At 46.0% G+C, this 21,631-nt stretch overlaps 1 protein-coding gene across 1 annotated transcript in view; it reads right to left on the bottom strand.

The window, feature by feature from the left end:
- WDR44 (WD repeat domain 44) overlaps window positions 1–21,631 on the bottom strand; it is a 92,309-nt gene that overhangs the window by 52,272 nt on the left and 18,406 nt on the right. The window contains exon 2 of the mRNA XM_073641341.1: window positions 12,788–12,821. Within this exon, the coding sequence (XP_073497442.1) occupies window positions 12,788–12,821 (34 nt within the window). The remainder of the gene's footprint in view (window positions 1–12,787; window positions 12,822–21,631) is intronic.

The following is a 21,631-nucleotide window of genomic DNA, read 5'->3' on the forward strand; positions in this document are numbered from 1 at the left end:
GTGGAGGAGGAAGTGCTCACCCACAATAGCCGATGGCGAGGAGGAGGAAGTGCTCACCCACAATAGCCGATGGCGAGGAGGAAGTGCTCACCCACCATAACCGATGGCAAGGAGGAGGAGGAAGTGCTCACCCACCATAGCCGATGGCGAGGAGGAGGAGGAAGTGCTCACCCACCATAGAAGATGGCGAGGAGGAGGAGGAAGTGCTCACCCACGATAGCCGATGGCGAGGAGGAGGTGCCCGCCATAGCCGATGGGGAGGAGGAGGAAGTGCCCGCCCGCCATAGCCGATGGCGAGGAGGAGGTAGTGCCCGCCCGCCATAGCCGATGGCGAGGAGGAGGAAGTGCCCACCTGCCATAGTAGATGGCGAGGAGGAGGAGGAAGTGCCCGCCCGCTATAGCCGATGGCGAGGAGGAGGAGGACGTGTCCGCCCGCCATAGCTGATGAGGAGGAGGAAGTGCCCTCCCGCCATAGCCGATGGTGAGGAGGAGGAGGAAGTGCCCGCTCGCCACAGCCGATGGCGAGGAGGAAGTGCCCACCCGCCATAGCTGATGATGAGGAAGTGCCCTCCTGCTATAGGCGATGGTGAGGAGGAGGAAGTGCCCGCTTGCCACAGCCGATGGCGAGGAGGAGGAAGTGCTCACCCACCATAGCCGATGGCGAGGAGGAGGAGGAGGAAGCGCTCGCCTGTCATGAACGATGAGGAGGAAGTGCCCGCCCGCCATAGCCGATGGCGAGGAGGAGGCGGTGCCCGCCATAGACTATGGCGAGGAGGAAGTGCCCGCTCGCCATAGCCCGATGGCGAGAAGGAGGAGGAAGCGCCCGCCATAGCCGACGGCGAGGAGGAAGCGCCCGCCATAGCCGATGGCGAGGAGGAAGTGCCCGCCATAGCCGATGGCGAGGAGGAGGAAGTGCCTGCCCGCCATAGCCGATGGCGAGGAGGAGGAGGAGGAAGTGCCCGCCTGCCATAGCCGATGGCGAGGAGGAGGAAGTGCCCGCCCACCATAGCCGATGGCGAGGAGGAGGAGGAGGAAGTGCCCGCCCGCCATAGCCGATGGCGAGGAGGAGGAGGAAGTGCCCGCCTGCCATAGCCGATGGCGAGGAGGAGGAGGAAGTGCCCGCCCGCCATAGCCGATAGCGAGGAGGAGGAGGAAGTGCCCGCCCGCCATAGCCGATAGCGAGGAGGAGGAGGTGCCCGCCCGCCATAGCCAATGGCGAGGAGGAGGAAGTGTCCGCCATAGCCGATGGCGAGGAGGAGGTAGTGCCCGCCCACCATAGCCGATGACGAGGAGGTGCCCTCCTGCCATAGCCGATGGCGAGGAGGAGGAGGTGCCCTCCTGCCATAGACGATGGCGAGGAGGAGGAGGAAGTGCTCACCCACCATAGCCGATGGCGTGGAGGAGGAAGTGCTCACCCACAATAGCCGATGGCGAGGAGGAAGTGCTCACCCACCATAGCCGATGGCAAGGAGGAGGAGGAAGTGCTCACCCACCATAGCCGATGGCGAGGAGGAGGAGGAAGTGCTCACCCACCATAGAAGATGGCGAGGAGGAGGAGGAAGTGCTCACCCACGATAGCCGATGGCGAGGAGGAGGTGCCCGCCATAGCCGATGGGGAGGAGGAGGAAGTGCCTGCCCGCCATAGCCGATGGCGAGGAGGAGGTAGTGCCCGCCCGCCATAGCCGATGGCGAGGAGGAGGAAGTGCCCACCTGCCATAGTAGATGGCGAGGAGGAGGAGGAAGTGCCCGCCCGCTATATCCGATGGCGAGGAGGAGGAGGAAGTGTCCGCCCGCCATAGCTGATGAGGAGGAGGAAGTGCCCTCCCGCCATAGCCAATGGTGAGGAGGAGGAGGAAGTGCCCGCTCGCCACAGCCGATGGCGAGGAGGAAGTGCCCACCCGCCATAGCTGATGATGAGGAAGTGCCCTCCTGCTATAGGCGATGGTGAGGAGGAGGAAGTGCCCGCTTGCCACAGCCAATGGCGAGGAGGAGGAAGTGCTCACCCACCATAGCCGATGGCGAGGAGGAGGAGGAGGAAGCGCTCGCCTGTCATGAACGATGAGGAGGAAGTGCCCGCCCGCCATAGCCGATGGCGAGGAGGAGGAAGTGCCCACCTGCCATAGTAGATGGCGAGGAGGAGGAGGAAGTGCCCGCCCGCTATATCCGATGGCGAGGAGGAGGAGGAAGTGTCCGCCCGCCATAGCTGATGAGGAGGAGGAAGTGCCCTCCCGCCATAGCCAATGGTGAGGAGGAGGAGGAAGTGCCCGCTCGCCACAGCCGATGGCGAGGAGGAAGTGCCCACCCGCCATAGCTGATGATGAGGAAGTGCCCTCCTGCTATAGGCGATGGTGAGGAGGAGGAAGTGCCCGCTTGCCACAGCCAATGGCGAGGAGGAGGAAGTGCTCACCCACCATAGCCGATGGCGAGGAGGAGGAGGAGGAAGCGCTCGCCTGTCATGAACGATGAGGAGGAAGTGCCCGCCCGCCATAGCCGATGGCGAGGAGGAGGCGGTGCCCGCCATAGACGATGGCGAGGAGGAAGTGCCAGCTCGCCATAGCCCGATGGCGAGAAGGAGGAGGAAGCGCCCGCCATAGCCGACGGCGAGGAGGAAGCGCCCGCCATAGCCGATGGCGAGGAGGAAGTGCCCGCCATAGCCGATGGCGAGGAGGAGGAAGTGCCTGCCCGCCATAGCCGATGGCGAGGAGGAGGAGGAAGTGCCCGCCTGCCATAGCCGATGGCGAGGAGGAGGAGGAAGTGCCCGCCCGCTATAGCCGATGGCGAGGAGGAGGAGGAAGTGCCCGCCCACCATAGCCGATGGCGAGGAGGAGGAGGAGGAAGTGCCCGCCCGCCATAGCCGATGGCGAGGAGGAGGAGGAAGTGCCCGCCCGCCATAGCGAGGAGGAGGAGGAAGTGCCCGCCCGCCATAGCCGATAGCGAGGAGGAGGAGGAGGAAGTGCCCGCCCGCCATAGCTGATAGCGAGGAGGAGGAGGTGCCCGCCCGCCATAGCCAATGGCGAGGAGGAGGAAGTGCCCGCCATAGCCGATGGCGAGGAGGAGGAAGCGCCCGCCCGCCATAGCCGATGAGTAGGAGGAGGAAGTGCCCGCCCGCCATAGCCGATGGCGAGGAGGTAGTGCCCGCCTGCCATAGCCGATGGCGAGGAGGAGGAAGTGCCCGCCCGCCACAGCCGATGGCGAGGAGGAGGAAGTGCCCGCCCGCCATAGCCAATGGCGAGGAGGAGGAAGTGCCCGCCCGCCATAGCCAATGGCGAGGAGGAGGAAGTGCCCGCCTGCTATAGCCGATGGCAAGGAGGAGGAGGAGGAAGTGGAGAAGGAGGAGGTGGTGCCCACCCACCATACCGGATGATAAGGAGGAGGAAGTGCCCGCCATACCGGATGATAAGGAGGAGGAAGTGCCCGCCATACCGGATGATAAGGATGATAAGTGCCCGCCATACCGGATGATCCTGATACAAATACAACCTGCACATTTTAGGACTATGTACTGAAATGCATGCAAGCATAGAAAACCACCTTCATGAACTGACTATACCCTACTTATACAGTAGCAGACTGCGGCTGATAATAACTAAAGAAGTTAACACTTCATAGTCCATACAGTGAGAAGTCTGTCTATTAGAGGCTCCACATCTACTGCCTTCCTGCACTCATGTTGTACTGTGAGTGCAGTTATCTACACGTGACACAATACATCGTGCACTTTGTACTATATCGTGAATGTCTGCGGTACGAGTAAGATGGCCATAGACTTAATAATGCCCTGTCCTTAAGATCAGTAATTAAAGTCAGATTTGTGGGGGTACATCACCTAGCACCACAAGTGTACAAACCAGAAAAAGCACAGCTCCATACACTGTGTAGTGGCCATTTTCAGGTACTGCAGTCCTGTCAGGAAATAGATTGCAGATCTCCCACTGGTCATAAGTAAACCAGCCTAATGTTGGAGTGTTGGATGCCTGATTCCCATCAATCTAACAACGATGGCCTATTCTACAGATTAGTCATCAACAAATAAGTCCTGGAAACCCCCTTTTAAAAGTGTTTTTTAGAGATTTAAAAAGGTAAATTTGGGGGTAATCGTTGCAACAGATATGTTATACTTGTCATTGCAATTATGCTTGATCCTCCTCGGTGGGTATCATGAGCCTCCATTGCATGGCATCAGTAATGTGACCTCATCAAATGCTACATCGGGGCATACAGGGCACTACAGGGCCAGTGGAGGACACATGAAACTAACATTACAGGACTGGCACTGAATCTGTAGGGTAAGTGCATTGCAAACTTCAGCCCCACTTGATGTCGTATACACGTTTATTTCAATAGGGCCAGAGAGCTTTCCGGGGAACAAAGGATTAGGCAGGTTAAAATACAACATGTCCAACTGATCATCCGCTAACTTGCCACCCACCCCAATGTCACCAGATGAACTACTGAGCAGCTTCCATGCACATGAGACAGTCACCAAAACCAGTGGAATCTAACAGGAAATTGTTAAGTCTATGGCAAAATTTGTGCCGGGACTGGCTAGTGATCTAATATGTACAGGGGCCATCTAGCCCTCAAATGATGTCAGGGGGAGAAGCATTGTGTTGAATTACAAAACCCGATTCCCCTGGAGATAAGCAGAGGACAGAGGTCTTCCACTGATGAGCGAGTTTGACCAGTTGGCCACAGTTTTAGGTAGAACGGCAGCTGTACAAACGGCAGGACATTTCTGGTAAAACAGCAGCTGTAAACACACGGCAGCACATTTCTGGTAAAACAGCAGCTGTAAACACACGGCAGGACATTTCTGGTAGAACGGCAGCAGTAAACACACAGCAGGACATTTCAGGTAGAACAGCAGCTGTAAACACACAGCAGGACATTTCAGGTAGAACAGCAGCTGTACACACGGCAGCACATTTCTGGTAGAACAGCAGCTGTAAACACACAGCAGGACATTTCAGGTAGAACAGCAGCTGTAAACACACAGCAGGACATTTCAGGTAGAACAGCAGCTGTACACACGGCAGCACATTTCTTATTGTATCTATGGCAGGAAGGTGAACTGAATGTACTGTTTGCTGATCCAACATTTTTACCAAGGTTGTCTGTAGGAATATTTACTCGCCGTTATCCAGCACAACAAAGATTAGAGCGCATAAGTGATTATATCCTTTTGTACCACACTGTATTTGCTTTCTGAGGACAGACCTTAAAAACTGTTCACCACCCCTCATTGCACCAGAAAGTCAAATTAGTCAGCAACAAAAGCCCGACAATGTTTGATGCCGGCGAGTGTGTACCCAGACTAGTCCAGGACTGCCATCACCCATAGAAGTAATTGACATCCCAGGGCGTGCAGGGAGATCATCTCCTCTTCCTTTCTCTCTTTGCACACGCTGGAACCAGGGCTGTGGAGTCGGTAAGCCAAACCTCCGACTCCACCAAAATGGGCTCAGACTCCGACTCCACAGCCCTGGCTGGAACATCAATCACCTTGCTGTCAGTGCGACACAAGCACGATGTTGTAATGATTGATAGGCGTCCCAGGCTGGTCTTGGTACATGTACACCGGCATTAAGCATTAAACTTTTTCTTCAAACATACAGCACCAACGCTTAAAGTAAATCTGTTTCGCTACCCCATTTGACACCTTTCTGGAATCAGCATCTCTGTCCCTACATCATGCTGCGCTAACCTACTGGGTTGTTTGGTGCAGTTGTGATAAAATCACTGTCATATTTGCTGCAAATCTAGCAGAGCTCTGAATGCTGAGCAGTGTATATTCCCACCCACACCACTGATTGGCCGCTGTTTACTGTGCATAGGCAGGAAGCTGCCAATCACTGGTGGGGGGCGGCATTATACAGAGCTCATGAATATTAAGGACTACTAGTCTTCTAGTGATCATCTCCTGCTGATAAAACTGTGTGTGATTTTATCTACATTACAGCAAGCAGCCCAGTAAGGGATATATCGCTGAAATCAGGGTTTCTGTCTTTATATTATGCTGCTCTCAAACTAGACGGCAAAAACCTGGTGATAGATTCCCTTAAAGGATAATTCAAGGATCATTAAAAACTGTATTATAGGGCTGATAAAGCACTCCTACTACCTGCTAAGAGTAAATCCTACAGTCAAGTTCCCATTAATTTAATGCTATTCTATACTGCAGCTTTGGCTTGGTTCATATTGCACCAGAGACGTCCATCAGAGATATAAGGTATATGTTGAGACGCGGGAGCATTTCCTGAGGTATGCTTCTGGAAAAAAAAAAAAGGCCCCGACACATGTCAATGTATAGGACTCTATAAGGAATATTGCAGGCTGCCGTTACCCGTTACAAATAGGGTTGTGGAGTCTGAGTCATGGAGTTGGAGCCGGTATAAAATAGCCCGACTCAGACTCCTAAAATACATAATACTGTAAATTGGGTACAGTGGTTCAATGCAGTTTGTGGGGAAAATTTTTTCATAAGAATTTGGGAATGTCCTATAAATGTCTGTCCTATTCCTGATCTAAGGGTCTTTAGCTGAGATGAATCTGTGCTACAGTAAATTTATCACTTAAACATGAGCCATGTATGAGGGAGTCGGAGTCGTGGAGTCGGTGTCATGGAAATTGAAGAGTCGGAGTTTTGGCTTACAGACTCCAAAGCCCTGGTTACAAATAAATAAAACAGACACATGGACATATACCCCTCCAGTACATACAAAAGGACCCTTGAATATAAAATCAGATAAGAGGAGCTCAGTAAAAGGCAAAAAAAAAAAAAAAGCTACAAACTCTGCCAGAATGAGCTCACTAACAGATTGCCAGTTCACTTATTGCTTCAATGTGCATGGAAACAAAGAAACTTTAAGAAGATCAAACTACATTTTCGAATGAAACGCAAATTCAAAAACAATTTTGAGCCCAAAATATAGGCATAAAAAAAGCCCGTCCATAGGGGTCTGTACCAGAGCCTCAAAACACATCGGATAAAGCTGCTAATATCATTAAAGGCGTAGGGGGCACTGACCATCTCATGGTCAAGAGAGAGGTCGATTGGACATGTCCGATTTCGGACTGTTGATCTCATTGTACTCCAGATTAGCCACCAGCTACCACGTCAGTAGTGTTGAGCATTCCGATATTGAAATATCGGGTATCGACCGATATTCGCAGTATCGGAGTTCCGATACTGAGTTCTGATACTTTTAGAATATCGAATACCGGAATCGGAAGTTCCCATAATGCCTGCGCTCTGCAGTGTCTCTGAAGGATGACAAGCTGGATGGCAGCGCTCAGCTTACTGTACTTGTCATTTAGTGTTAAAGGATTTATTAAAAAAAAAAAAAATATAGTGTTTTCATGCACCGTCTCTTTAAAAAAGCCGGCCGGCCATTCAGCATCGGTACCCGACAATTTAGAATAGAAAGAATAGGGCATCACACATAGATTAGATAGATAGAAACATGTCAGTCACATATATAAGAAGTACAGTGACAGTGTTGATTACTGTACTTGTCATTTAGTGTTAAAATAAAGGATTTATTAAAAAAAAAAAATTGTCGTGGGGTTCCCTGTAATTTTAGTCTCTAGTGGAGGTTAAGCAGACGGCTGGGGCAGATGTTTGAAGCCTGGGAAGGGGGTAATACCCACTGAGTTTCCCAGGCTACTAATATCAGCCCCCAGCTGAATACCTAGCCTTTACTAGCTATTAAAATGGGGGACCCCCAAAAAAAATTATGTGGGGTCCCCCCCATTTTAATAGCTAGCAAAGGCAAGGCAGACAGCTGGGGGCTGATATTAATAGCCCAGGAAGGGAGCCATGAATATTGGCCCACTCTCAGGCTAGAAACACCAGCCGTCAGCCGCCCCAGAAATGGCGCAATGTCCCATTGACTCGGCGATATCAGATATTTTTTGGGTATCGGTCCGATCCAATCCGATCCGATATTTCCCGATACCGGAAGGTATCGCTCAACACTACACGTCTCAGTCATCGGCTTTGTCATAGAGAACACATGAGCGCTTGGCTAAGTGAACGCTCCTTTGTTTAGCAGGGTCGGCTGAGATGGCCATCGGGCAAACCATCATCCGAAGCATCGTTTGGCCGTCAGCCATCCAATGTGAATTGGGGAGGAGGGGCCCTAACTCTTGCCCTATAAGAAATAAGGAGGCGAGAGTTCTTGTATGTCGTCTTTTGTGCTGTTATCTGGTAGCCAACAAGAAATGCCAATACTTCACAAATTATGAAAGGAGAAAAATGACATAAAATAAACACCGCCACAACAGTAATTGTTACTTTTTTCTAAATTTTACTCCTTTAACATTAGACATGTTCCCATCTATAGGGGAATACACAGTAAGCTATTAAAGATTAATGCCTGTCTGGAATATGTTCCCATTCTAGATGAGAGGACGCTCTCCCGCAGGGTGGAATTTCATTTACCTCCTGAGATTTGGCATCATATTGATCTGGGTCACTAACACTCCCTCAGGGACAAACCTGGGAGCCATTCTCCTCTTGGCACAGCCACCGTCCTGATTAAGCACTGCCTGCTACAAAGATTACAGGGACGTGTGGGCGTAAAAAGGGTAACGGACATTGAGAGGCATCAGAATGACCTCCAAAGTGCTTAAGGAAATAGAAATTAAGAACTTTGGACTTTTCTTAGACATAATATATATTATAACTAATACTATATCTTAAGTCAGGGTCCCTAACCTGTGGCTCGTGGCTGTCTGCCAGCTTGATGCATTAGCACCAGGTATAGCAAACAGCCATGGAGCAGGTCTCCAGATGGTGACTTGTGAGTAGCCCAAGACAGAAGAGCAGATCTAGATAACCATATACTGGTCATGGGGGTATTAATTTAAAGAAGTTATCCGGGCTAGGGGCTCAAGTCTGCAGTTACTCTATGTGACTGCAGACTTGTGAATCCTTGCAACGCACACTGTGCGTGATGTCAGGATCCTCTGGTGGCACCACCAGGAGGGTGTGTGACCGCAAGTAAGCGATTTGCATACAAGCGGTCACATGCCGACTAGACGTACTTGACTTCACTCAATAGAGGTGTATTGAGCAAGGCCAGGCACGTCTAGTCGGAATCTGGCCAGAAGTATGCAAATCGCATACTTGCAGTCACATGACCGCCCGCTTACGGTTCTGGAGAATCATGACTGTGTGCGCGATGTGAGGGATCACAAGTATGCAGTCACAGAGTGACTGCAGACTTGAGTCACAAGCCTGGACAACCCCTTTAAGCTGGACATAGGATGATACTGCCAGTTAGAGGGCTGTTTGAAGCTCAATGCGAGTTTTTGATGTGAGAACACCGAATGGGGCAGATTGGGAACCCCTAGATGCAAGTATACTGCCTATAAGAGAGGAGGGCACAACGTCTCGGTGTTATTTCTGTGGGGACGCTACAGTATATGTTTATCTCAGGAAGCTGCCATTTATGCAATACCCTGATAAAGGAGAGTCAGGTCAACAAAGAATCATCCACAGTAAATTATAGATTTGCTGTAGGCATTTATGTAGGATCTGCAATTATCGGTTACCCCATTGCATTCCTAAATCATCAAACAGTCATGAGATTGGCTGAATTCTGGAGCTTGCATCATATGTAGCTGGCATCTTTCAGGGCACACTACAGCATGTTCTCTGCAGTTGGTGTGTCACATGCAGGATGGTATCAATATATCAAAACAAATTTATATTTTACCTCTATAGCACCATAAATATCACGAACATCGACTTGAACTGAAGGCAACAACCAGTGGTAACATGCTGGATCTCAACCATAGTGTCAATCACTATTCAGGGGCATGGAGAGGCATGAAGATGTGGGGTCGGAAAAGGCAGGTACCGGGCAGAGGAGAAAAAGGCAGGTACCGGGCAGAGGAGGAAAAGGCAGGTACCGGGCAGAGGAGGAAAAGGCAGGTACCGGGCAGAGGAGGAAAAGGCAGGTACCGGGCAGAGGAGGAAAAGGCAGGTATCGGCAGAGGAGGAAAAATGCAATTTCTGGCTGTACTATACTTAAAACCTACCTAAGGAATGATGCCAACACTAAATATAAAAAATACAGCAATATATTACTTCTTAGGTAAAGTCTCTCCCTTTGGAGGAGGAAGTTTAGTGGATGTGCAACCGAACCTACCATATATCACAGTAGGAAGTGGTAGCATGCTCAGCTAGATAACCACATAGGTCTCTACAGTAATAGAAAAGCAGCCTTGGCGTGAAGTCAAAATCGAGATCAGCATTTTAATGATACAGTTTACTTTTCCAACCCAGGACTTAGCACTTGCTGATAAAGTCTGCTATTACTTTTCATCCTAGAAATCGACAAGTAAGAAGTGGGGGGACAGCGAGACACGAGTATGAGAGTATATCTGCAGGATCAGACTGCAGGGGCTTCTATGTACTGTAGTTAGCAATCATGGAGACAAACAGATCTGCGTAGGAGCTGAATATACAAACCAGTGATGGATTTTTAATTTTCATTGCACAGTTGCTTCACTCAGATGCAATAAAGCATTTATATGAACGAGACGGTGTACATAGTTACATAGCTGTTGGGGTACATGTCTAATTAGTTACTTGGTGCCATCCCTAAGGCAGACCGCCATTAATAGAGAGACAAGTCATTGCCAGACACTTGCACTAAATAAATGCTCAGTTAATTTCATGCATTTTTTCCAACACGACAGATTCTTCTTTGCCCTGTTGTCCGCCATCATGGGACAAATGGGATGGGAACATGCACATTCACCAACATTAGAGATTTCACACCAGCTTAAATGGGTTGTCCGTTCTCATAAGAAAAATCTGCAATCACTCTGACTGTGCGGTATGTTGGACTGTCACAATTCCCGCTATGCCCGGTATGGTGGTTACGTGATCACATGTATGTAATTTGCATATGACTATGTGCAGACTAGACTCCTGCGCTTCTATCAATAGAAGAGAAGCCGGCTGAGTCTAGTAGTATTTCTAAAAGTGCTCAACATGAAATTCTCATCAGATGTCGGTAACAACCCAACCAATCCACACAGGAAAAGGAATCACCATATTTGTCAAGAAATTAAGTTATGTGTAATAATGAGAAATGATACAGGGAAAAAGTATTGAACACACTTACTGAAATTTATTTCAGTAAGTGTGCCAGTGCTGTATGAAGTTTGCCAGTGCTGTATGTGGAAAAACAGCCCCACACCATGATGTTCCTACCTCCAAACTTCACTGTTGGTATGGTGTTTTCAGGGTGATATGCAGTGAATTTTGGCCTCCAAACATGGTGTATAATATTGCATACAAAGAGTTCAATTTTGGTCTCATCTGACCAGACTATATTATCCCAGTATTTCACAGGCTTGTCTAAATGTTGTTGAGCACATTGTAAACGGGCTTGAACATAAATTTTGCTCAGCAACGGTGTCTTGCGTGGTGAGCGTGCATACAGGCCATGGAGGTTGAGTGCATTACTTATTGTTTTCTTTCAAATAATTGTACCTGCTGATTACAAGTGGTCCTTGGCTCTTGAACAACTCTTCTGATAATTCTTTTCACTCCTCTGTCAGAAATCTTGTGGAGAGCACCTGGTTGTGGCCGGTTTATGGTGAAATGATGATCTTTCCACTTCCGGATTATGGCCCCAACAGTGCTCACTGGAACCTTCAGTAGTTTTGAAATTCTTCGGTAACCATTGCATTCAGTATGTTTTGCAACAATAAGTTTGTGAAGGTCTTGAGACAGCTCACTGGTTTTACCCATAATGAGATGTCTTTTGAGTGGCACCTTGGTAATAAGATGCCTTTTTATAGGCCATCAGTTGAACCAGCTGATATTATTTGTCACTAAGTGGCAGGATTGTTTTCTAATTACTGATAGATTTCAGCTGGTGTCAGGACTTCTCATGGCTTTTTGCACCTCTCTTTCTTGATGTGTTCAATACTTTTTCCCGGTGTCATTTCTTACCATTACACATAATTTATGAGCATCTATGGTTTGATTTCTTTGCCTGTGGATTGGATGGGTTGTTACCGACATCTGGTGAGAATTTCATGTCAAGAGCACTTTTAAAATTACTACTAGACTCAGCCGGCTTCACTCACTTCTCTTCTTTATGAATTAGTTCAATACTTATTTCACCCGCTGTATATGCGGTCACCTGACAACCCACTTGCACGGGGAATACAGGGAAATTGTGACAGCGTGTGCATCGCACACTTCTTTTGACCCTCACTGTTATCGTTCCCATGTTCTGTCCAAAATGGCACTTAAAAATGGGAAGCGCTACGGAAAGTCTGAACTACTCCTTCCCTATCCCTTTAAAAGTTGATGTCGTCCGTGCAAGTCCATCCCATAGCATTAAGAGCGGTGGTGGAGGTGTGCGTCAGACTTCGCTACAAAAAGAGGAACCGCTATGTTATATACACACACACAGTCTTTTTTGCAGAAACGGAGCAGAATCTCCAAGTTCTGGAGGAGTTTTGATGGGGTGTTGTAGAGTTTCCACTCATTTTGTATATACTTTTACTGCACCAGCTATTTAGGACACCGAGAAAGCAATCTTGGATCCTGGGAGCGGTGATCTGTAGGAGAGCACCAGAGATGGTTGTCTATGCATTAGTAATATGTAGTCACATTGTGAGACTGGGGTGGAGGGTCAATTTACGCAAAGCTTTAGAGATGTACAGGTCATCCAAACAGATAATAAATACCATTCTGGCAATGACGAATTTCGATAAAAGAAACATATACCGTATATCTAGTAGCACAACGTACCTGCAGATTGAATGTTCCTGGCTTTGTTGGGGATCTAAAGAAAAATAAAAATAGAAAATCAGAGTATGGATATATTGACCAAATGTAAATTACCAAACAACATAATAAAAAAAATAGAAGATTGAAAAAAAAGAGAAAAAGGCTTCCCTCTGACAAGCATAAGGAAATATAGGAAATAGTATTTGTGCTAATATAGTCCAATAAGATTACGGCTACCTGCACTTTACAGCTATTCACCATTGCCCTCTAATTCCCCCCGCAGACTACCGCGTCACAGGGAACATCAGCTCTGAAGACAACTGCACTTGGAAGCATTTTGTAGGTAAATAGTAAAGCACAGGGTTAACAATTCACATTACAATCCAGAGATACCGTTATAATTGTTAGGTGCTGAGCCCCCATCATTTAGTGTCAGGGAGGCGGTTTGTTTTCCAGGAGACGCAGCATTACTTATAAATAAATGGCAGTCTATGTAATACGTGGATGGGCTGTCCATTGCTGGCCGCACGGATGAATGGTCGATCGAACCTGCCATTTTTATGGAAATCTAATATCCGGCAGCTGTTGACTCCCATCTCCATGTTCCGCTCGTTTGTGAAGGATGTAAGCGGTAACGTTTCTTCTAGGGAAGCGGTCATCAGACCTATTGTTTAAAATCAGGTTTTTGTGATACATGTATTTTTCAAAAATAGATGTCAATTTTTTTTTTATTCATATCACAATCTTATTAAAAAAAAAACAAAAAAAAAATAAATTGAAAATCCTGCAATTTTCACGCTGGAGCTTTTATTAGACTCATTTTCTATCCTATCAAGAAGAGTTTTCATCTGTCTCTTATCATCACAGACATGATTACTACAATGACAGGTAACACCTCTACACACCGCTGATAACACAAGATCCGCCATTTACATAAGGGGATGTCACAGCTGACCCTGCTCCCCTCACAAATCACACCTGCTTACACTCAGATGCTTCAATACAAAGGGGTCAGGTTTGGGCTTTGTTCATGTGTTGTTTCCTTAAGAGTCTAAAACATCTCCAGTGGTCAGTGTGACAACTGCAAGGTTTTAAATTTTTTTTCTATAACAGAGATTGTGTTACGCAAGAAGAAATTATATTTATAATATATACACATTTCACAAAAAACTGAATTAATCTATCAGGCTAGGTTAATGCGTTGAGTTTTTGCTGCATTTTGCAGCATGTCACTTCTTTTAGCTTTTTGAAGCGTTTTTTTCACTCATAGAAAGCAGTAAAAAACTTTGCCATCAGTTTTTGCTGCATTTTTAGTGGACAAAAAAATCATGTGAAACCCATTTGTTTTTGTGAATTTCTCAAGTTTAAACCAAAATGTCTTGGTCTCCTCACCTGAGATATGTGAAGTAGATTAAACAATTGCAATGTGTAAAACTAAACATTGCCTGAGCAATGTGTAAAATTGAACAATACCTGACCATCTCAATGGCCCAGATGAATGTGAGAAAGTAAACAGTGTCCGCCCTACAACATGTACTGCCAATGTCATAGGTAAACTATGCCAGACCAATTCACCTCCCCCTATTGTTACATTTGTAATTGTGTATTTTTTCATGAACTTTTTTTTGTTCAGAATAGTCACTATTTTCTCAGACAAAAATCTTTTTCCACTAAATCATTTGATCAAATTGCACTTTTTTTTCCAAAAATGTTTTATAGTTTCACATAGGTCTTGCATTGGCGACCTAACACCTTGTATTGTTCATGCTTCTGTGGTGGAAGCAAAGCTGAACTTTGGGATCCTGAAAGACGCAGCAAAAAAGCAAAATGTGAACATAGCCTAAGACATTTTCTGATGATAGTTTCCCTTTAAGGAAAGCGAAAATTTGGTAGATCTATAGGCCATGCAATGATCCCTGGGTAGAGGAAGAGAACAGATTCTATAGTGCTACTTATTGGAGGTAGCAATGTTAAAATTTAATTTTGACCCTTTAAAGATAGGGTGTGCCAATTCGCTGCACTTAAGATGCATACATAAAACTCCATCCAACTGTGAGGGGCCAATGGCTGCTCCAACTGTGCTGTTACTCGCTGACACCGATGGCCCATGGAGGTCAGAATCAACAGTGTTGTCTTATCCACGTAGGAAAGCATCTAAATCTATGCAAATGGGCACAAACAGGGGCGTCATCCCTTATAGGCCATGCACTGGAAGCTATAAGTGGATGTCAAAAAATAACGTGAAAAATAACCAAATCAAATTATATTTGCTTAACATGGTAGGTTATAGAACGTCTCTCATTGCTCCCTGCAGGAGACGATCTTTCTGGAAGCATTACACTGAGAGGTACGACCTTATATTTTACTGTTAGGACGAGAAGCGTCATTCTTCTGATTTCCGGCCATTAGTGGTAAATTCACAGCCAAATTTGGTAGACAGTCTGCTGGAGCAGTGCCTGGGCCGCCTGAGAAAAAGCAGCACTGACATACAGCTGCCACAATAATGAGGACTTACAGGGAGGACAGACAGACCCTAAATCATTTCACTTGTTAAAGGAGTTTGTCTCAAGGTCATAAATGGGTAAAATTGCAAAATGCTTAAAAAAAACAAGCAATTTTGCAATGTATCCCTTATTCTCAAGAACAGAGAGATTTTTAGTTTTACAGTGCACAGTTTGCTGTTTAGGTTACCGGCCACCCTGTAGTCTCAAAGTGGACGGGTACCTAGGCCAAGAGCACACGGCTCTATGCTATATAGGTCGCTCGTGCGGCTCTGAAGCTGGCTCCATCTCTGGCTTTGGCCGGCTTCAAATGACTTTACGTTATTTCCCATGCTGTAGAGGCAAAGTTTCCTCTTCTTGCAGACTGGGAGAGATCAGCGAGACCGTGCCGCTGGAACAAACTGTCAATCTTCAGGACAGTACAGCCCCCTCTTCTGATAAAGGGGTTTTCTCAAGGTGTGTTAACTGTTGGGAATTTTCACGGTGTCTTACCAATTTGGAAGATAAATAAACAAAAACATTCTTTTCCATCACATCATAACGGCACAGTACACAGTCTTTTATTATTTTATTATCTTGTGTCAGCAAAATATGCAGTGAACATTGTCTACACATCGCTAATCCATAAAGAATAGAAGGCGACATATGGCACGTTAAAAAAAAAAAAAAAAAAAAAAAAAAGCTGTTGCATGACTGATAATAACAGCATCATCAGGAGGTAATGGGTGTCCTAAAAAGTCAACTCTTGGGGTATTTTAATTTGGGACGGTAGTGTTGCGAATGTGCCCCAAAGTGACCATGCACAAATGCCAAACACCTATTGACGCCGCATATTTTACCTTCGTCGAAAACGCAGCGTCTTACAGTTGCAGCAAAGCTCAATTTGCTTTCATTTTATCCAGCGTAAACTGACCCGCGGTGCGAGTTTCAAATCCGCAACATGAAAATTTCTTTTGCGGGTCTGCTCAGTTATGTGCAGATTTTTCCCACAAAATTGCATTAGATGCAGAAAATCTGCAGGTAAAAAATGCACACGTGCACATCAAAAGCGCATGTTATCCGCACAAGACTATCAAAGTTTTGTCAAACACAAATACCAGGAAGTATCAACAACAAATCAGAGTCAAAAACACAATAAACATGCAAGTAACTCAAGTTATTTAATGAACGCAGAAAATCTGCAACACCCAACACTCACCAAAACTCATCGAAAGAACGTAGCCTTACAGTCTAATTTGGCTCATTACCGAGAACTGATCAACTATATATTAGTGTATCAGCACTCATTTACTGGCCCGTTCACACGTGACGAACAAAACTATAAGTGAAGAATAGGCAAATCGATTCTAGCGTTCCCATAAAGTATCAGGTTGTCGGCAGCACATCCTACAGGGCAGTGGTCGGCTAATAACGGTAATTTTTATGCCTTAGTCGTCAACAATGTTGCTTTGCAGTTCTGGGGTCCTGGGTTCAAATCCCACCAAGGTCAACATCAGCAAGGAGTTTGTATGTTTTCCCCGTGTTTGCGTGGGTTTCCTCCGGGTTCTCTGGTTTCCTCCAACACTCCAAAGACATACTGATAGGGAATGTAGATTGTTATCCCCAATGGGGACAGTGATGATTACTGATGTCCGTAAAGAGCTGTGGAATATAATGGCACTATATAAGCAATGTAAAATAAATTAATAATGCCTGTATACACAAGTACCAGAGCATTCACCGCATGAATAATAACCGGGAACGAGAGTATGTACGAATGCTTGTTCACCAATTATCGGCCAGTCTACATAGACCTTTCATTTATACATTGCTTCATTACAGAATCCATACAGAGTTTTCGTTAAAACACAGATCTAGCAATAGTGTATGAGGAAACCCGCAAGACACTAAATTGTTCCAAAAAGAAAGTATCTAAATCAAGGGCAAGGAGAAAACAAATGTAATTCAAAAAGCAAAATGCAGCAAGAACCTGACAATCAAAATGGAGAAACCTGTGTCCTTCACGGAAAATGTTGCAGAGTCATGATCGATACCCCCGCTGTGATACAGAAATAAAGCTTTTGTAAAATTATATATTTTACTTCACAATTACACACCAACCCTATCCTACAGAACAGCAGAAAATCTTGCCGAGTCTACAGTCCCAACCTATACGGCTCTCCCTGCACGACCTTGGGGAGGAGAAGAGCCGTCTGTTTCGGTAATTGGCAGGTAGGGTTTTGCTCTGCAGCAGCTCTCATGTCCACCGGACTGTTACGTTGTTGGCATTCTTTATACAGAATGAAAAAGACTTTCCTAATGTAAATCGTCTTCAGTGACTTTATAAGAAGAAAATGAAAAAGTGTTCTTTATGAAGTTGTCCACTACTTGGATAACTCCTTGTGATAACCCACACTTGGCCCCGATAAAACAAAAAAGTTTATAGTCACCTCCCGTGCTGGAGCCGTTCCCGCGGTGTCGGCACTCACTCTCCCAGGGGCTCCTGTGCTGTTATGACCCAGACACCCAAGCAGGGGTGCCGTCACTGTCCCCACCTCCTGTCGAATTGAACATGCGTAGGAAGTCAGAGATCGGCTGCAGCCTGGACTTCCTCTTCATGTTCGATTTGTCCGAAGACAGGGACAGTGACGCCAACGCCGATTGGGAACAGGGGTCATGTGTCACAACAACCGTAGGAAAGCCAAAGGACAGCGGTGTCCGCACTCGCGGAATGGCGCCAGCACGAGAGGCGAGTATAGGCTTTTTTTTATTTTATCGGGGCCAAACATTTCAATCAAGAAGGGGTTGTCCAAGTAGTGCACAACCCCTTTAAAATATATATTTATTTCTTCTAGAGCTAAAATATGGGATGATGGAACATGAGGCTGCACTACTGAGAGCTTCTGAGGACACTGTATGCCATTCTGTTTTCTGCCATGATGTGGATATTACTTCTATAAGTGAAGCACAATACGGATGTATAGTCTATGGGTGATACGCTTCAGCAGAGTACGGCATTTGCTAATGCTACAATATTATGGTAATATATCAAATATAATATCACATCTGGTACATTACTGACACATGATCGTCGTATTAAATGTGACCCTTTAATTTATAGGGGGGAACATTACATTAAGCCATACGTGTCAAACTCTGGCCCGCAGGCTGATTATATTTGGCCCGTGACACCAGAACCACCATCCATATGTGGGGCCCATTATTCAGTACGGAGGCCTATGTGGGGCCCATTATTCAGTACGGAGGCCTATGTGGGGCCCATTATTCAGTACGGAGGCCTATGTGGGGCCCATTATTCAGTACGGAGGCCTATGTGGGGCCCATTATTCAGTACGGAGGCCTATGTGGGGCCCATTATTCAGTACGGAGGCCTATGTGGGGCCCATTATTCAGTACGGAGGCCTATGTGGGGCCCATTATTCAGTACGGAGGCCTATGTGGGGCCCATTATTCAGTACGGAGGCCTATGTGGGGCCCATTATTCAGTACGGAGGCCTATGTGGGGCCCATTATTCAGTACGGAGGCCTATGTGGGGCCCATTATTCAGTACGGAGGCCTATGTGGGGCCCATTATTCAGTACGGAGGCCTATGTGGGGCCCATTATTCAGTACGGAGGCCTATGTGGGGCCCATTATTCAGTACGGAGGCCTATGTGGGGCCCATTATTCAGTACGGAGGACTATGTGGGGCCCATTATTCAGTACGGAGGACTATGTGGGGCCCATTATTCAGTACGGAGGACTATGTGGGGCCATTATTCTGTATGGAGGACTATGTGGGACCCATTATTCTGTATGGAGGACTATGTGGGGCCCATTATTCTGTATGGAGGACTATGTGGGGCCCATTATTCTGTATGGAGGACTATGTGGGGCCCATTATTCTGTATGGAGGACTATGTGGGGCCCATTATTCTGTATGGAGGACTATGTGGGGCCCATTATTCTGTATGGAGGACTATGTGGGGCCCATTATTCTGTATGGAGGACTATGTGGGGCCCATTATTCTGTATACTGCTTGGCCTGTGACTTTGTCCACATTTTTCATTTTGGCCCTCTGTGTGTTTGAGTTGGACATCCCTGCATTAAGCCAAGACCCAGGCTCCCAGAATTTTAATTATCTGATTTTATCAATTTCTGTTTTTTGGCTAAATATAGAGGCATATAAAATACTTTTAAAACACGAGATACATAGGCCAATCAGTCACAACCTTAAAACCACCTCCCCTATATAGTGATGGTTCCCTAATATGACCAAAATGGCTCTGAACAGTTACATCAGGGTATGGACCCCACAAGACGTTTGAAGTTGTCCTGTAAGTTGCTTGTTGCGGCCTCCATGGACCAGACTAGTTTTCCAAGTACAACTCACAAATGATCTATTGGATTGAGATCAGGGGACTTTAGAGACCTGTAAATTAACTGCCCAGTCATGGCTCTCGTCCAGCCACGTCTCAGATATCCCCACCATGTCATAATTATTTTCCAACAAAATTAATTCTAATTCCTGTATTTTGTTGGTGAGGCTTCTGGCATTAGTGTACATGCATTTTATCTATCTCTCTGTACCTCTATTCCTTCTTACTAGGACTGTTCTAACCCCACCCCCAATTTCTTTATTTGTGCCCAGGGCTTGACTGTTATTCATACAGTAATTTTTGCTGCAAGAAAATTATTCAAGATGTTTTCCTTTTTCAACTTTTTTTTTTACTAAAAGTAAAAGGGAAAGAAAATAGTATAACAAAGTGGAGAGGAAACCAAGTTGCATTTCATGCAGTCTTTCAACTAAGGCAATCATGGCTAAAAATAAGAAGTGAATCTATTATCCTATTATGTTACTTCAGATTCATTCTGCAATGAAAATAAAAGTGTTCATTAGTTATGAGTGCGCATCTAGTAAATTATTCATAAATGCCACCCTCTATCCAGTATACAGGCTGCATTAACGCTTTACACTCGGAGGATCATGGCAGAGCCTGATGGAACATGCAGGAAATCTGAAGAATGTCGCAATACTGGGAAGAAACACGAAATAGCAGATGAAGCCTCATCTGGAGTGAGAACTCACGGCTTCACACGTCCGACATTCATGGTCAGAGTTGGCTCTTCGTGTCTGGGCCGGCCGCAGGTTTCCTGATCCGAACTCAAGAGCCTCATAGGCATATAAGAGAGTGTTGAGTTGGGGTCAGGCGGGCTGTGTCTGCTCCGGTCATCTGAACGTCGGAAGTGCGATACTGGCTTTATACGAGTCCAATTCCTGCACCAGGTCCTACAGAGGATATAAGAAGGAAAAAAATCCACTTTTATCACCTGCTGTAAATACACTGTTTAGATTACTTTCTACTGTAAAATAGTAGAAAGTAATCTTAACAGTGTGTATGTTATACGCAGTAGAAGGTAATCCTAACAGTGTGTATGTTACACGCAGTAGAAGGTAATCCTAACAGTGTGCATGTTACACGCAGTAGAAAGTAATCCTAACAGTGTGCATGTCACACGCAGTAGAAAGTAATCCTAATAGTGTGCATGTTACACGCAGTAGAAGGTAATCCTAACAGTGTGCATGTTACACGCAGTAGAAAGTAATCCTAACAGTGTGCATGTCACACGCAGTAGAAAGTAATCCTAATAGTGTGCATGTTACACGCAGTAGAAGGTAATCCTAACAGTGTGCATGTTACAAACAGTAGAAAGTAATCCTAACAGTGTGTATGTTACACGCAGTAGAAAGTAATCCTAACAGTGTGTATGTTACACGCAGTAGAAAGTAATCCTAACAGTGTGTATGTTACACGCAGTAGAAAGTAATCCTAACAGTGTGTATGTTACACGCAGTAGAAAGTAATCCTAACAGTGTGTAACATACACATTGTTACGTTTGAGCAGTCACCACAAGATCGCTCATATAATTCTGATCACGTGTCGGCTATCTTGTTTTTCTATTTCTCTCAATGAAATTACATATAGGCAAAGTTATAAAAAAACTTTAAGAAAGGCCCAAATTAAAACCAGGCAGAAAACGCAAAAATTATGCAATAACGAGTTAGCTTGGTAGCAAACTCACAACCAATGCCGCTCCACCATTTTTTTTCTTGCAGTAACTGGGAATGTAGTGTGTGACAATATCCTAATAAATTCCTATGTGGCCGTGTTCGCACATCACTGCCCATTTCCAGTGTAGATTTTAATAATGAAAATATCTTAAAATAAACACACATTTTCCAACATGGTTACTGGAGTAGAAGGAAAATCCTGTACTGCTGCTTGTGTGTGGGTTGGGAAAACTTCCCCTACAAGTTAAAAGCTCAAACAACAGAAATTGCAGACATTACATTCAATACAAGAGGCCAGTAGTAAAGAAA

Source organism: Phyllobates terribilis, unplaced genomic scaffold (genome assembly GCF_046119375.1).
Source record: "Phyllobates terribilis strain yellow unplaced genomic scaffold, ASM4611937v1 Scaffold_7__3_contigs__length_470593459, whole genome shotgun sequence".
NCBI lineage: Eukaryota > Metazoa > Chordata > Amphibia > Anura > Dendrobatidae > Phyllobates > Phyllobates terribilis.